The following is an 18,330-nucleotide window of genomic DNA, read 5'->3' as shown; positions in this document are numbered from 1 at the left end:
CTCCTCTGCAGGCCCATGGGGGGCAGCTTTATTATATTGATGGTCAGGTCCAGGCTCAGAATCATTATGTGCCAAAAAAGCAGATCAGCAGACTTCCTGAAAACACTGAATCAGCAGGATTGTCCATCAGAAAATCATTTCTAAGCTGATGACACGAGTATATTCCAAGATGACAATGCTGGGATTCATCGGGTAGAAGTAGAAGAGTGCATGAGACATCATATTCAGCACAGACCTTAATCCCACTGAGGTAATGCTTAGTTAACTTAACATTTACTATTTTGGAACAACTACTTTTGTGCTAAGTGCATTTTAATTGTAATTGAACTGCACAAAAAACAGAATTTGAACTTTTGTGTGCTAAAATGGAACAACTTATAAGTATTACACCTAAACGTATGATTGTTTCCGTACTAATTTACATGTTTGATTTGTAAAATATAGAGAGTTTACTTTGTTTTATGAATATACAAAAAAATGTGCTACTAATATTAAGGCAATATGGCATTAGTATGTTCTAAATTCAAAAGATTATTTATTTTTTAATAGGTGGTAACGTGAACGTTTCCTCCTGGGTGTAATGCAGCCGTACAGTAAGCTGTAAACCAAATTTACTCATCATCTCGCCCAAATATATGACTGGAACGCTTGATAATTCTCACTATAATTAAAAATACTCACTTTATAATTAGTGTTATGGAAAAAATCCAGCTGCTCTTAGGGTCAGAGGGTCAGAACAATTAACCCGAATGTATGTTTTTGGACTGTAGGAAACCCGGAAAAAATCCCCAAAAGAAAAAAGAAAAGTTTCAAGGTGTTTCCAGTTGTAAAAAATGCACTTATGACTAACAATAGGGTCCAGAAACCAGGACCAACACCTCACATCTAACAGAAACTGTTTAAATTTGTAAAGACAAAAACTTTTCAACTTAAACTTATCATCCTGAAACCTCTCTAGTTATAGTTCTTTTTAGAGATGTTATGTGGCAGAAATTCTATTATGCTGACAGGTTAGAGACGAATATCTTTACCATATCCATTGTTTTCCTGTTTTTGTCTTTTCTGTGTTACTCTTTGGTTTATAAAACAACTGGAGCCAAAGGTTCAGTGAAGCCGAAAAGATCAGGAAGTTTTTAAAGGCTCTCTGGGAAATTACATCGATATCAAGAATAAGAAAGTTGTTGAAAGACGATGTTTCCTCAGCAAACATGTCTTTAAATCCTCCATCGTGCAGGACAACATAAACCAGCTTTAGTCTCTGGAAGATGTGAATAAGTCACCGAGAAACTAAAGCAAATCCACCATCTTTCCCTTCATGCTGCATATTTAGTTACAGTTGGGTTTTTTTGTTCTTTTCTAGAAATGTTATGTGGTAAAGATGCAAATGAGGTATTATCAGTTAAAAACACATGAAAACAGAGATCCTATCTTTGTGTTAAGCACAGGGAGGATTTTGAATATTTATTTTTATCACTCCATAAGTTATAAACATTTTGAAAAAAAAGTAGTTTAATTGTAAAATTACAATTCTTCCTCTTTTATCATCTTCTATCATCTGCATATTCAAAGATAATTAACACATCATCATTGAGTTTTCTTATGCCTGATAGATCAAATTCAACAAAATAAAGATCTAAATTCATATTTTAGACAAAAGAATTGAAAGAATACACCTTAAAGAGGTAAAATAGCCAACAAATGGTCTCATCTTAACCGTTGAATATAACCACTGCAGTGCGTGTGACAGGTCAAAGTAATATGTTGCTTCCTTAAACATTTGTGTTGTTTCTTATTAAGCAGCTGCAGACACCTGCCATTTCTTTCTGTCTTTCTTTGACAGTAAAACATCAGAATCATTTGGTCACTGCTTTTCTCATTTCATTTGTATTTATGGGAGCAGCTGGACATAACTCCATAAGTCATTATATGTTTCCATTCTGGAAAATGTTGGAGGGAAAAGGAAAAAATAACCCCGAAAACATCAATTTAAACCGATCATGAAAAGCGAACCTCATCGTGTTTCCGTTCATGTAACACAATCAGTTTGACAATATAACAGTTTGACAGTATGATAGTGGAATACCCTCACAGCAGTCTAACAATGCTTTCATTGAGTCCTCTTCCTTCTGCGTGTTACTGAACTGGAGAGAAAGTCTGTCAAGGACAGCTTACACAACCTTTAGCTGCATCCTCTTTCACTGAGAGCCCACACAAAACAAAACCAAGACTCATAAAGATCCCGACTTCCAACTGTCCCCTTTATTTTCAACACAACACGGCGTAACTGCGGAAACAGAAGCTGTCACTTTGAAGCTTTTTCTTAATTAGAAATAAAGTTAGATGACATTAGGTGTTGCAAATCTGGACAAAAGCTTCCACTAAATCATGATGGTTGCATTGAAATATTAAAATAAATATGTATTTTCTCCCTTTTCTTCACGGGTTCTGATGAATGCAGGTTTAGCAGCCTGCTTCTGCTTGAATAACTGCACAGTTTAACACCAGAATAAGGAGTCCCACTTGAATTACAGTAAACCAAGCTGCTGTAGCTGGAGGACAGATTAAAGAAGGGATCTTATGATGCAGGTGCTGTGCTGCCAGTTTGAGAAGCATGGTAAGAGCAGCACAAGTCATCTCACCCTGACCCTGCATCACGGTTCACAGCTTCCATTCCTGCTGATTTTCCACCTCAAATGGGTGTCACTTTGCCATGAGCAGCCTCACCCAGCCCTCTCAGAGGCTCTCCTCATTGTAATTCAGAGAGCTGCATGTGGCTCACAGTGGAAACAGGTAAATTCATGCACAGAGGTAAATCTATTGACTAAAATGATCTGGTGATCTGGTGTATGATGATAATGAATATACAGCATGCAAAGACAATGCTATGAGAAAGAAATGTTAAGGTTTTTACGTATCAGGACTTGATTGAAAACTATCTGCTCCTCACCAGGTCATACAATTAGAAATTTATACAAACCCAGATGAACAACAACACATGACATATTACATCATATCACTGATTTAATAAAACTGGGATAAAATGCAGATGCAGTGTGTGAAAAACTAAGGACATATTGGAGTATTTGGACTATGTGAATAATCAAGACAGCTGTCAATCTTCCCAGGAGCGGATGTTTCAGCAAGTTCACCCCAAGGTCAAAAACCCTGGAGCTACATCTCAGACTCTACAGGCCTCAGTTAGCATGTTAAAAGTTAAAGTTCATGACAGCACAATTAGAAAAAGACTGAACAAGGATGGCTTGTTTGGAAGGGCTGCAGGAGAAAGCCTCTTCTCTCTAAAAAGAACATGGCAGCACAGCTTGGGTTTGCAAAGCTGCATCTGAACAAAGCACAAGACTTCTGGAACAATGTCCTTTGGACAGACCAGAGCAAAGTGGAGATGTTTGGTCCTAATGCACAGCAGCACGTTTGGAGGAAACCAAACACAGCATATCAGCACAAACACCTCATACCAGCTGTCAAGCACGGTGGTGGAGGGCTGATGATCTGGGCTGGTTCTGCAGCCACAGGACCTGGGCACCTTGCAGTCATTGAGTCCACCATGAACTCCTCTGGATACCAAAGTATTCTAGAGTCAAATGTGAGGCCATCTGTCCCACAGCTAAAGCTGGGCTGAAACTGGCTCATCAACAGGACAAAGATCCCAAACACAGCAGCAGATCTACAGCAGAATGTGTGAAAAAGAAAAGAATCAAGGTGCTGCAATGGTCCAGTCAGAGTCCAGACCTCAGCCTGACTGAAATGCTGTGGTGGGACCTTAAGAGAGCTGTGCAGAAACTAATGCTGCAAACCTCAATGAGCTGAAGCAACGCTGGAGAGAAGAGTGGGCCAAGATTCCTCCACAACCATGAGAGAGACTGATAACGTCACACAGGAAACCATTACTGCAACTCACTGCTGCTATAAGTGTGATATGTTGTTCATCTGAGGTTATATTTACCTCATTTTAAGACCTTGAAAGGATCAAATGATTCTTCATTATGTCTTGATGCTTTCTTTTCCACACGACTGTATGGAGATTATAAATATATATAAATATATATGTCTATGTGATATTGTTGCATATTTCCCACCAGAACATAATTGATCAACTGCAGTAACCTGCTATGATTTATTTGCCATAGACTAATGGATAGAGTTGGTACAACTCCAGGGAGCTTTATCGATCATACTGTGGAAAAAAAACTATTGTATAAATCTGCTCTCGATCTGATTTACATTCAAGCTGTTGGGCTGCTCACAGTTGTTTTGAGTCACATTCCCTCAGAGCATCATGGGACCTCCAAGACTTCAATCTGAAGCTGAATCTTTCTTGACTTCTTTTTGTCTCAGACTGACCTGGAAAATCTTTACCAACATGCTTAATTGGTGCAGGTTCATGTTGGCTTAACTGCTCCACAGATTGCTGTTAGATGAAGAAATGAGCAGAAGAAGGAACAAATTACACCCTGAAGTCCAAATGATAACTTCAGCCTGTGCCACCACCAAAGATTTTACTTTTGTAGCTTTGCATTTCTTTCTTGGTGCACTTGCTCCAATCTTATCACAGCATTTTTTTGTGTTATAAGACTAATTTAAACAGTCATCCTCTGAATATCAGGTGACATTTAAACGATTTGTACTCGATTTTTTATTGAGTTGTGGTTTGATCTTTGGTCTTGAATAACAGGAAGGCTACTTTGGCCAACAACAGACCCTCCTGAAGAATCTTGACTGTGTGTGGGCACCTGTTTGCTGCTTACAGGCTGTCACTGTGAGGCAGCAGCGGTAAGTGGATGTGGCTGCTCTGATTGCGCTCCATGGGAAAGCGAGAAGAAATAGCCTACCTCTGATCATCAGCGCGTCATATAATGTTTCAGCGGACGCCCCTCCCCCTGTCTCGTTTTTTCCTCTCACTCAACCTCTCCTTTGACTCACAGAGGCGGCTCACCACTGGCGCACGGACCGTGGAGGATACGGGCAGAAGATGGCTGACTTAGCCGGGCTCCACGAGCCCTCAGCGGCATCACCAGCGTCACACGGACCGCTGAAAATCTGCAAGACATCCGCCGTCTGGCGACTGTAAACAGCTGCCGCTGCCTCTCTCACGCCCCCTCCTCTCCCCTCCTCACCGCAAATATTGACAGAAGTATCACAGAGAAAACATGGCAGAGATGGAAAAAGAGGGCAGACCTCCGGAAAATAAGAGAAGCCGCAAACCAGCTCACCCGGTGAAACGGGAAATAAATGAAGAGATGAAGGTAAAGGGGGCACTGTGCCCAGCTGCATGTGATTGCGCGTGGAGTGGTTGTGAGGAGCATGCGTGCGTGTTGAAGCGCTAACCAGACGTCCTCGGCGAAAATATACAACACACGTTAGTGCAACTGGCTGCATAAAAAACAAACTTTAATTTATGATTTTGGTTCTTTGGTCACATGCGCGCTGAACGCCAGCCGGAGCCGCGCACAGTGCCAACACGCCGCCACGCACAATGGATGCGGCTGCCATTCACAGCTGCTCTTCTTATGTTAAGTTGCAGGAACCCTGTGTCATAATCTTGCCGTTTGTGTGCCCTGCCTTTCACGGCTTACCCACAGTTAATGGAAAATCCAGTGCGTCAGTGAAGGCGTCAACAGTGCGTCTACTATTACTATTAATACTATAGTACACCGCGGCGCGAGGGAGCTCAGCCAATGTGCATAATTAGCAGATCAATGGGGGAATACTCGTCTATCAATTATGCTTTTCTGGGTCTCCGTGGGGTTGTGTGTTTGTGCACGTGTGTGCGTGCGTGTGTGTCCCGTCCAGCTGCCCAGAGGCGTGATCCAGATGTGCGTCTGTGAGCTTTACGCGCTCGACAAGAAGCACATTGTCTGCGGTGTTCGGCCTGCACTATTCCTCCCATCAACATCCAGCCCCACGTTGTTTCTGTTGGTGGTTTTTGACTCGGTGCACATTGTGATATTTGAGCTCCGTGCGGTTCATTGTGGAGCATGAAAGTGTTTCTGGCATATGTGTGTGTGTGTGAGGCGGTCCGCTTTGTCTGCATCTTCTCATTGTTTGTACACATTTGGCTGGAGACGCAGGAGCAGCCGGTGTTTTCACTGCCACGGGATGGATGTGCAGGTGATCACACCGAGAATAACTGCGGGGATTTTGATTTTAGGAGCTGGCTGAGATCGAGTCCTGAAACAACCCTGGAATAAAGCCTTTTGCGTGTACGTGTGTGCGTGTGGAGCCTTTTGAAACAGCAGTTGCGTTCATGTGTCACAGCTTATTTCCTCTGCCTGTAAAAACGAAACCTTACGTGCATTTTTATTAATGGTGAGGTTGATGCTTTCTGTGCGAGCTCAGCTGCCGGAGATGCCTTTATTATCACCAGTAAACTACATTTCAGTGCATCAAGCTGGACCAGATGCCTTCAGTCTTAATGGAGTTGTCCTCGCTTGTTACCCAGAATGCACTTTAGGTTCAAAGAAAGGTGTCAGTAATAGATTTTTTTAGTGTTCATGAAAAAAACGAGAAGGAATTATTGTGTAGGAACAAAGTCTGGTCTTAATGAGAGAAGGACGGGATGCAGGTTGGTGTCAGGCGAACCCTCACAGTGGAGAATTTCCTTATCTCTCATCAGGGGAGCTTTCAAAATTTTCATGACCAGCGTTTCAGCACAAGGAGGTGTCGTCTTGTCAAATTGTAGCACAAGGACTGGTTTTGATTTTGTCAGTTCTGTCATTATTACCGAGAGCATTAATCAGGCAGAAATCCATTTGGAAAAAAAATAATAAAAAAAATCACAGAATGTCTCCTCTGATAATTCATCACATTGACTGAGTAATTGTAGGATGCCAGCCATCACTCAGAGGTGATGTTTTATTTGCAGGTCTGCATCTGTTTTTTTGCCGTTAGATGATAGATTTTGTGACATCGGGCATTGACGTGTTTTATAATTTGCTCTGAAGAGGTGACATGTCAGTAAAACATCTCATTTGATGGAAGCAGCGTCATTTGTCATCAGCTCTGTCTCCAACTTCTGTAAGTTAGGTGACATTTGTGAGCCAGAATAAACATAAGTAGCATGTGGATTCTTATAAATATCCAGCAGATAACCTGTAATAGAGTTTATTTCACCTTAATTTAAACAGGATTTGGAAACTCTTGAGATTTAATAACTAATTTCCAAGCACGTTGTGATCATGACAGACGCAGGACTGCAGAATTAAACACACATTTGACACAAACTTACATAACTGAGTAATAATCATAAAAATTAGCTATAGTTGTAAAGATTATAAGCCTAATTAACTAAAACCCTCAGAATATTTGATCACCACAGTCATCGCAGGCTAAACCAAGGAAATATGTTTTTCAAGGCAGAGAATGAAGCACATTTAAATGCCTTTTTACCTACAGACATTGAATATAGATAAGATAATAATTATTTCATGTAAAGACAATAACTCCCTGTCCTTTTTATTAAGGATGTAGATATTTTATAAATAAGAATATGCCAGTGTTTGAGTCAGTGCAGACCATCCAACCCAATCGTTCGATATGCATTGGTTTTCTAAGCTTTTTAAGGTTTCTGAGTAACTTTTGTTCTCCATTTTAGATTGTATCTACTGCATGCTAGCATAGCCAAGAGCGATTCATGTAAATAATAACGACACAATCCAGTACAGACATGAAAGTGGCCTCAAAGGAAGACCGGACTTGATTCTAAACAAAACAGATAGTTTTGACTTCAACTGTCTCACCGATTACCGAATGTGAGCTGTAAAGGACAGAGAATCATCAATTTAAATATTTGGACTGGGATACTGGCTCCGCATCCTTAATAGGAATAAGTGGCGCTTCAGTTTAACATATGAGAACATCAAGAATTTTGTTTTGTTGTCAAGTTTTAATTCACACAAAGTTTGCTGGAAAGCATCAACAGTCTGATTAGGTGTAAGCAGAGCAGAATGTCATCAGCATAAAAGTTAAATTCGGTCTTTGATAGAGACAGAAATGTGCCCAGATACGACCTTTAAGTTCTTTTGAAGAAAATGCGACCTCTGGTGGTCATGAGGTCAACTGGGAAGCGTTAAACTGGTGCCCATAAAATCTTGATTAACCCTAACCAAGCATCTTTAATTTCTAATCCAAGTCAGGTGATGTCACAGCGTAAACCCAACAAGTAAGTGACAATCCGCCTTTTAAAGCTGTGAATGATGCGCCTGCGATGTGCATCGTGTCATAGGAACGAGGGATGGATGTCTATCAAGGGAGGTAGAAACACACATCATGCCGGCATTGCAGAACTCGCCACTCAAATTGCTGTCGTCACTCAGCTGATTCCTCAACGGACACAGCAATGCGGGGCTGATCCGCCTGTGTTTGTGTGAATTATGAGGAGGGACAACAGCCGTTAGAGACGAAACAGGCTGAAGTTTCATCGTAACGTGCTGTGTTCACTTGTGACCTAGGCAACCGGCAACCATGTAGCTGAGGGTTATGTTTTAAAAAGAATGCATTTTACCCCTGAAAATCCCATTTTCTAACCGAGTAGTTTAGATTTGTTTTCCCAAAGAAGCAATGTCACTGTGTAAAGTAAAAGTTTTTTTAGCAAAGTGTTGCAGTAGCTGTCAGAAGTTGGTCTTAATCTCACGGCAGATGAAGGCGTGTTGGAGAGCGCTGGATGTAACTGCGCCATCTGCCCACCGCCTTCCTGCTTAATCAGACTTTTTAAACAAAAAACTCGAGAATGACGTCTGCTCTGATGTGGAAAACGCTCATAAAAGCTGTATTTTCCTCCTTCACAGGACACAGTTGTGAAGGGTATGAACAAACCTATGTGATCGCTTTGATTGGAGGAGTTCTTGTTGCACTTAGGCTGGAAGTACCTCAGAGGGATGTTACAACCAAACGCGGTCACAGATGAGGTTAAAGCATCTAAAAAAGCAGCTCGTTACACAATCCTGATTTCACACTGCATCACATACACTCACACAAGCTGTCGGCTGCTTCAGTGATGGAGGGTTAAACCTGCTGTTTGTGCTCCTCGGAAAATATCTTTTTGAAGTCTGATTAATTAGTCAAATTTGTTTAAAACTCATGGATATTATTGATACGACATAGCATGAGGCCAATGCATGATAATCAAATTACTGCTCTTTGCTACGAAGCCTGTAAACTGGATATCATTACATGAAACCAGTCAGAGATGCAGTTAATTAAAATTACACCAGGGTTGCATGATAGTGAATCATGACAGTAAATTCTGTAAGTTAAGTTTGATGTATGGATTTTCTGTAGAAAAACTGAGTCCCAGTTTGTTCCCTTCTTCTCTTTGGATTCTCTCATCTTCAACATGTCAGACCAAAGCTGGAGGAAAAAAAAGAAAAAAGACACACAGAGACACACAATGTGCCCTTGTGAAGGGATCATACTCCTCTGAAAAACCAAACAGTCTGACAGTGTTTCCTTCATCTGGCTGCTTAATGTGCGCCTCGGTAAAATAAGCCCCGGTGAGTAATCAGGGAGAAGGAGGAGTGGGCATGCTGGGGTGAGGAGAGGCTGGAGAGTGGGCTAAGAAACAAGGGGAGAAAGGAATGTATACAGCGCTGGGCTGGCTAAGCTGTAAAAACTGTAACCCGAGTGTCTCCGCTGTATCAGATATCAAGGAAAGTAGAGGGGAATGAAAGCAGAGGAGAAGGAAAAGGCAGAGGAGGAGAGAGGCAGCAGGGGAGTGGAAAAGTGGAGGAGGAGGCAAAGGGAAACTTGGCATGTGGATTCGGGAATTTTATCACGGTGTTCTGTGACCTGCTCTGGTTTCTAACCGCAAGGTATTCGTTACCCACCACCATCATCACCACAGGCCCTACAGGCCACGTCTGGGTGTCACTGGAGGGAAACGGGAGGGAAGGCTTCAGAGGCGGCATCTGAAATGTTTTTAGACAAATGAGATTCTGAAAATACACCGGAGAAGTGAGAGCTTGTGAGCTGCATCTGCACTTGAGTTCGTCACGATTATGTCGCTAATTATTCTGCTAATTTAGTTAAGTTGTTAGAAAAAGAAGAGGCTCTGTGAAACCACCATGATGGATTTAGCTGATTGATTCCAAAAGAAACAAAATAAGGATTTTAGTAAAGACGTATTGATAAATACACCAAAACATCATGGTCATGTGAGACGTATTATTACAGAAAACTGTGGAAGAAAACTCAGATATGATACCAGTTTATGTACACGCAGCCCAGTTCCACCTCAAAAAGTGTTATAGGTGAGTTTGTCCTCATGTTCAAGTTCATTGCAACGTGCACCTCGGCTTTTCATGATGGGAATCAAGAGCCATGAATAGTAAAATGTGTAACTCATTTAGTCAACTCTAACCCAAACCAGCTTCTGGAGAGGAAAAGTGAGGAGTCATGAGTGGGATGAGGAAGTGGAACAGTGAGAGGACTGTACAAAAAAACTAAATTGCAAGTTTAAAACTATCAATCTTTGCATGAGAGTCCGTGGATTTGCACCCTCTTCCATCTTTACTTTCCTCTTTATAAGCAGTTGTATCCAAATTAACACAAACGAGACATGAAAGGTGGACATTATGACATTTTTACAGACTTTTCAACAAATCGACACTTCAGAATATAGAAACCACAGTTTTTGAGCCTCTGTCTTGCAGTTGCTATCTCACGTTTTGGAGTGAGATCCGATGCATCCGTTAAAATCCAAAGGTAAAGTAGCCCCTCCTGTCTGCTGATAAAGATGGAGAGGAACCGGAAGAATGTTGATCAGAAATGGTCAGTTGTTTTGTTGCCTGCTGTGGAAAGTTGAGAGAAGTCAAGCTTAATGACAGCACAAACGCCAGCGCATGAATTCACATGACAGCTGTAACAAATCATCAGGCACACTCGCTTTAATATGTTTCTTATGTGAATCCTGGCCAACATAGCACATCTATACCTCCAATCATCAAACTATAAGTCAAGCCTCAATGATTTCAGTTCACAGGAATGAATCCTTAACATGCTACAGAGCTGTGTGATTAGATCTGTGTGAGTTTACAAGCTCATATGTGAACAAAAATCAGTTATTACATAAAACACATGCAGTATGCCATGCACACTGATATTTCCACAGGTACAGCAGCATTAACGTTAATAGTAGGCATAACTTTTAAAGATATAAAACATTCATAGCTCACTCTGTGCAGTAGTACAGGGATTTTTTATAGAAGCCTGTCATTTCTGTGACTGATTTTGCTATAAAATACAGTTAAAAGATAAAAACTTTTGACTCCATTTTGTAAAGTTAGGAAGTTAGTTACTGGTTAGTTTCTACCTGCAGACACCTGAAAGTATCCCAAACTCGAGTAGCAGACCACCCGAAGCTGTCTCAGTAACCCCCCGAGCAGTTTTCTGTTTTGCATTGCTCGTTAATTAAGTTCTTATTCGTAGAGGATGACTTTTTGCAGGGGTTTCTTCACTGATTAGCAAACACGTAGTTCCTGCTGTTCATTTCTTCATCTTGCTGTCTCAGTCTTTGTGTGTAAGCTCTGCAATATTCTGACAGTTTACATGTTACGTTCCTGTGTGCAGCTGCAATGTTTGCACCCATCCAAAGTCTTAATCACATAGATCTATGTCCCTTTAAAACACTGAACTTTAGCCTACTCTCGCGCCTCCACACCCAAAAAGTGCGTCTCCTCTGAAGTGCAGCCTTCCCCTTCTGCACTCAACTCCGCTGAGGAGGTGTTGCCAGACCTTGTGACAGAAACAAGCACTCCACTCTGTGATAACAAGCGACGGTGTTCTTAAAAAACAAGCTCAGTTCTGCTCCTAATGAATAGATGTGGCAGCTCTGAATCCTGGAGCATCGGTTGTAAATCAGCACTGTGAGCCGCAAGATGTTGTGAAAACATGTCAACATAATCCAACTGAATCAGAATAATCCTGATAGCTTAAAATGATCATTGTTTACTCTGAAAGTGACCTTATTTGGGATATGGGGATCTTAAAATGCTGTTTAAATGGCAGATTATCATCAGAATATCGCTGTGCAAGTACACACAGCCATTGCTCGTTATTTTTTGACAAAAGACCAAATAGTTAAGTTCCCCGAAGGCTGCAATATACACTAAATCTTATAATTATTAATGTGTTTACTCCGGGGATGATGTCAAAGGAAGGATCGTGGTAACAAGATGTGTTACATAAGAACTTTGTTTGTGAGTTGCATGCTGGTTTGAGAAGTTCTGGCTTCTCAGTAAGAAATTTTAACTGTAAAGAGATTTTAGAGGCTGCGTTAAGGAGCAAATTGTAGGAAAAAACTTGAAATAGAGGAAATATCTTCTTCCACACTGGCTTCAAATTATTAAGATGTCACTTTCTCGTGTATGACTCCAATAACTGCTTTAGGCTATTTAATATGTAGAAATCTACATAATAAGCTGATTTTGTTGATAACATGTTAGTAGACACTGTGAAATTACATAAAACCTGCTGTTGTGTAACTATGCACTGTTATTTTCCAATGAATTTCGTCATATTCTGCAATTAATTTTGGGTAGATGTGTTAGCTCTGCAGAGCTGCCCCACTTTTATGGGGTTGTCAAGATGACTCCTGCTGTCTTTTTATGTTTTATGTTTTATGTTCACCTCTCAGTTAGGCATTTAAGATCCTGGAAACCTGTTCTTGATCAGGTAAGATCCTGTCTGAATCAAAGAAATGGGGAACAAAAAGGTACTTTTGGTCGTTAGTCAGTATGAAGGATATCGCAGCAGGCTGGACCTCAGGCAGTCTGGCAGCCATCTTCATCAATTTCTGTCCGAAACATAGGAAAGACTCAGTATTTTCCCACAATCCAGGAGCAAAAGCACCCTTTGACCCATCTTCTCTCCGTAAGGCTGACTCTTTGGGAATCATGACAATTATCTGCAGATTTAAGGGAACTGTAGCGATTTAGTTAACTAAGATTACTTGGTCAGGGATTACAGGACATCCCTTGGGAATTATTGAGTTTCAGTCTGCACTGATAACTGGACAAACTTTTATGTTGTGATACATTGAAATCTCTTTTCACCTGACCTCATTTTCGCTCATGGCTTTTTGAAGCCATGGTGATGAATAAAGCCGATAAACAGATTTGTTGTTTGTTTAAGGAAATAAAAAGGCCATATTTATAGATATATACATACATATATCTATATATATCTCCAGTGTAACATATAGACATCTGTAGCTGCTGTGTGCCTCCTCCGCAGCACACCCACACCCGAAGTTGCTGCTTTGATGAGCCGCCAACAAGGATTAGATTCCACTCTTAATGACATTCCCTCTTTCTCAAAGTAGTAGTGTGACACAGAGGACAGGATGGCAGGAGACACAGAGTGATTCTGTGTTTTTGTCTCCTTAATGTGGTTCCTTTACAGCTACATCCGTTTTTACTCAGGAGTACATTCAGACTGAGGTTATGCACCGAGTCAAAAGGAGGATTTTCCCCTGGATTGTTTGTTCCTCTGAGGTTTTCACCCTCACACTCGGACTAATTGCTTTACTCGTGCTTCCCTGTTTTCAGTGAATCGTTACATAAAGATGACACGCACTTGCTTTTGAGTTAAAACCACTAATAAGTTATGAATTATTCATCATTTCAGGTTTCAGATTTTTTTAAGTGAGAACACAAAGCTGTCCATGCTTCTCATTCGTTTCCCATTGGCTGTTTTTTCTTTATTTTTATGGAATTTCAAAGTAATTGAGTGTTGATTGGAACTATTATAGCTTGTTAAATAGTTAAAATATGAATGATTGATGTAGAGAATAGGCAGAAGACTTGTGCATAATGAAAAATATCACATGTTACAGCCCTATTTCATGTGTCCTGTCACTCTGACTCTCTAATTCCCACCTTGTCACCTACAGACTCTTGGTCAGACCCATCGGTGTCACATTACAAGCACAGAGCAGCCCTTTAGGGTCATTTTTTGTCTAATAAAGTTAATAAGAAACCCTTAAAGTCTGAAATAGATATTCAAGACTGTATCCAAATGTTCTTTGCTGAGATCCATGCTGCAGTGGTGCGATTTTAGAATATAAGGCAGTATAAGTTAGTTAGATTAAGATGTAGTGGAGGACTCAGACTCAGACTCAGTGAAGGAGGCAAGTAGATGAAAAGCAAAAGGATCATTTTAATGACAAACCAAAAAAAACACTGCAAGACAGGAAGTACAAAATCTAACCCTATCCCTAAAGATGGGGCACAAATTAGGACATTCACATGACATGAATCTAAGCTGAACCCAGGTGTGAAACAAGGACAAAGGAAAGGAAAAGCTGCATCAAAGTAAAACTAAAGCCAAATAGCACAGAATGTGAAAACCTAAAAGATAAAGTACAAACAAGCTCAAAGAACCAGAACAACAAACCATGAGAAGACAGGCTTACTGCAGGATGCGTTCTCCAGTTAAACCATAACGTAGATCAACACTTTGCTCAGTGAAGAAGAAAAGAAAGCAGCTCTCAGTGTCACTCACTCGTGTTTTCACTGGACCGCCACCAGCGTCAAAGTGGCGTGTTTTCATACCAGAGCACAAGCTTTCCCTAAACCTAACAAATTACTTTTGTTTGCTAAACCAAACCAAATGGCTTTGAAGCAAAAATCCGACCAGACGGCAAGTTAAACTGAGCGTAAGGCAAAAGGAAACAGAAAATAAATGATTGGTCTCAAAGTTGGGTCTTATGATTGTAAGAGCTGTGGCTTACACCACCTGCCCCTCCAGCCTCCTAATGAGGAGTAAACACTCCAGAATGACATCGCTCTGAGCTTGTGGCTGAAGAATCTGCAGAATTAAGCTTTAAAAACACCACAGGGTCCTGGCACAGTGGTTGTTTTTTATCCCCTGACATGAAAACAGGTTGGAAAAGATGGTTAAAGGTCACACGGTGCGTTAAGATTTGACACCATGTGTCTGTGTATGCATGTGGCAAGCTGGACGGATTTGAAGTTTAGATGGAAAGATAATAATAATAATATCAACCTGCATTTACAGCTATTGAACATTAAAATGGACCGCTGTCCTTGCCCAGTATATGTGCACAGGAGTGAAATCAGCATATTAACCGAAGCTGCTTCTAACTTTCTCTGTGAGAGATTATCGTACATGTAAGTGTGGCTGAATTCACTGCACAGACGTTGTCTTTAAGTTACTTAAAAGGTGATTAATGATTAAATTAGAGCAGATGTTCAGTCACAGTTTCTGAGGCATTCAGCCGTCTGACATAAGAAAAAGAAAAATGTGAATGAGAGCAGCTTTATTGGGAATTCAGCTTTATTATAACACACTTAAATGTGACAAAAAGCTGAAACTTTAGAGCATATGTAGAGTATCTAGGCTTGTTTGGGTCTAGTTAAGCATAAACATGCAGTGCTTCGTCTACAGCTGCATTATCTTGGTGTTTTGTATTAGTTTTGACAAGTTAAATTTCACACAGTTCTGGTCAAACTCATGTGTTTGCATGAATTTCTTTGTCAAACTAACCACTTTTGCTGGATTGGTTTTGAACGCCTTGGGGGCATCTTCAAAGCATTTTGGGAGTTTGAAGATTTCCCCCAAAGTGTCACTTTTAGATCTGCAGGGTTTCCTGAGCTGGTAGCAAAACAGCCCCAGGGTACATCGTGATGGAAATGTGGCAAATGTCAGCAAAGCTTTCAGCAATAACGTGTATTTTAATCTTAACCAAGTACTTTTATCATCTAACTAAGTAATAGGCTACACTAGTGGAATGAAATAGTTAAAATGAAGGCTGGAGGTTAACGTAAGGACAAATAAAAGAAGCTAAAACACGTGGAATCCCTGAGTTGCCTGCTTGGTTTCTATCTTCATCTCCTTACACAGTCTGTGATAATTGTTGATTTTCCAGTCGCTGTTTACAATCACTTACATTTACAGAAGGATAACTGGCAATATGCAGCTGTAGAGCATCAGAAAATTATTCTAAACGTGAGCCTTGTGCATTGAAAACTGATGCAAGAGGCTCCCTGCTGAGCAGCAGGATGTGGCAGGCTGGGAATGAGAGTCTTAAATGTGTGGACGATTTCAGTTCAAACTGAAATTATGATTATGGAGTGTATGTTATTGTAAAAACAAGCTCTCAAAGTGTCTCCATGAGTGACAGCATGGTTGTGTATGTGGCTGTCAGAACCTAACTTCAGCGTATGGAAGTGGATCTGACTCCCAGGAACCTTCAGGCAGATGGAGCGCTGCTGTCACTCATCATTCTTTTTACATCTGACCTCATTAACAACCTTCACTGCTCTAACCAGCATTTTTAAACACCTCTGCAGAACAAAGAGGAGCTCACGAACGGGTTAGATTTTAATCAGTGTGAATAAGAACTGCAAATTCACATGTAATGCGATCTAACCTGGACTATCTGATCCAATATCTGGCAATATTTAGAATGCCTCACAATTTCACAATGAAGATATAATCAAGGACACATGCACATGTATCCTTTGGGCGTGGCATATAATCCTACCGTTTAAACTTAATTAAAATTAAAATTGACTTTATCAGAAGCAGTTTTACTGCTCACCTGAAAGAAATTATTAAATAAAGTGGAACCTGCAGCTGAGCAAAGGTTATTGCTTCTCTGGTGGCAGGTACCAAGCAGGGATGGAGCCACGGGGTGGCCAAGGGGTGCCCCCGTCCCCCCTCCCAAAGCAAACTAACAGTGAGGTTCTTCAAAGGGCTACTCGATTCAGTTCAGGTCAATAATACTTTAATAGGAAAAATCAGCTGACAAACTTTTGCAGAGTCGAAGTTTCGCAAAGAGAGGTGTTGGAATGGATTGGGGCGGCTATGGCAGGTAAAACAGGTGAACTCTCTCAGGTGCAGAGACGCTTCTTAGCCAGGATTCCTTCATTTGTGGTTAACAAGCTCTGCGGTCCTATTCCTTTACTGTTACCCCTCTGTCTGCAGTCTCCGTCTGTATTGTGTTAAATCTGAGTAGAGACGTGTTAGAGTTGTTCCTGTAGCCGTGTCTCTGTGAAGCCTTAATATTGCCTTCCTGATATTCCTGATACTCCATTTTATCCTCCAGTGACCTCCTACTTCTCACGCTGATCAAGTGAAAGAAATGGTTTAAACTTCCTCCTCCTTTTTGTTCGTTTTGCTCCTGCTCTGCATCCCAGGCCTCTGCTCTTCATCTGGATTTGGGCATTACTTGAGGTTTAGAAAGCTCTGTCAGCTGCTCCCACATGCAAACAATTTTCCCGTTGCTATGGTTATGCATCAAAATAGATGTAAAAAAATCATCTCTCATCCAACACAATGGTTTCATTACTTTTCTCCTTTGCTCTGAAGCCTGAATATTAAGTTTAGGAGTTAAAAATAGACGGTTGGGGTTAGAAAAATTCACATTTTTTACATTTTAATACTGAATTTGACTATCGCACAACTTTTAACCTTAAATTGTGACAGTATGTTTTCCACATGTGGGCAGATGATCACAGCTGTTTTCTGGTGGGATTGAGCTGTCTGTCTTTCGTCGCCTGTCACCTCTGTGCCACATCTACCCACCGACCACATTGCCACAGTGGTATTTCATAACAGGTGGATCAATAGCTCCTGTCATTCCTCATTAATAACTGTCTTCCGGCATTTTGACTCAGCTCCCCCTGTTTATGGCATCGGCACATCTGCTTAGATCACCAGAGACTTTATGCTCTTTATGGACAAAGCAAACTGAGGCTAAACTGATCTGAAAGTAACTGAAAAGCTGCACGGGATGTTTTAGCATTAAACAATCACTCCAGCAGCTCCACTGAAACCTTGTAGATTCATTTTATTTGCTCAAATAAAATTCTAGTATCAGCTACGGTCAAGTTTCCGCCCACAAAACAACACAAATCAACATTTCCGAGCTGCCTCCAGGACTCTGCCTCAGAAATCTGGACTTACCAAAGTTTATTCGGTGTGAAATAGGTCGGCACATTCAATCATGAGCTACGATGGTGTTCAATGACACGATTCTGAGAAATGGAGAAATATCATTTTCTATTTAAAAGCTGTGTTCTTCTACTTTTTAATGTTTGTATTTCTGTGACACAGACCAAAGTACATTTAAATCAGCTCAGAGTTTGATGTTCTGGGTGGCACTGAACCGCTCTGACATGCTCGATATGGACGGAGGCTGCTTGTAATCGACGTTTCACCGCTTGTTGAAGCGACTGATGAGTGACGGCTGCGGTCATGTGATAACGTACAAAGTAAAGAGGGACTGGCTGCAGAGAAAATTAGCGGACTTGTGTCCTGTGGCACGGCTCTGCTGATAGCTTAGTGACCTGT

At 40.9% G+C, this 18,330-nt stretch overlaps 1 protein-coding gene across 2 annotated transcripts in view; it reads left to right on the top strand.

Annotated features, from left to right (window-relative positions):
* Positions 1 to 4,939: 4,939 nt before the first annotated feature.
* The window catches only part of sobpa (sine oculis binding protein homolog (Drosophila) a), a 51,902-nt gene continuing 38,511 nt past the window's right edge, over positions 4,940 to 18,330 (top strand). For both annotated transcript variants that reach the window (XM_072365916.1, XM_072365915.1), the window contains exon 1: positions 4,940 to 5,261. In XM_072365916.1, the coding sequence (XP_072222017.1) occupies positions 5,166 to 5,261 (96 nt within the window). In that variant the 5' untranslated portion in view covers positions 4,940 to 5,165. The remainder of the gene's footprint in view (positions 5,262 to 18,330) is intronic.

The sequence above is a fragment of the Leuresthes tenuis genome, unplaced genomic scaffold (assembly GCF_036924035.1).
Source record: "Leuresthes tenuis unplaced genomic scaffold, fLeuTen1.0.hap1 SCAF_15, whole genome shotgun sequence".
NCBI lineage: Eukaryota > Metazoa > Chordata > Actinopteri > Atheriniformes > Atherinopsidae > Leuresthes > Leuresthes tenuis.
Note: the sequence above shows the minus strand (reverse complement) of the source record. Positions and strands in the feature narration are given on the sequence as shown.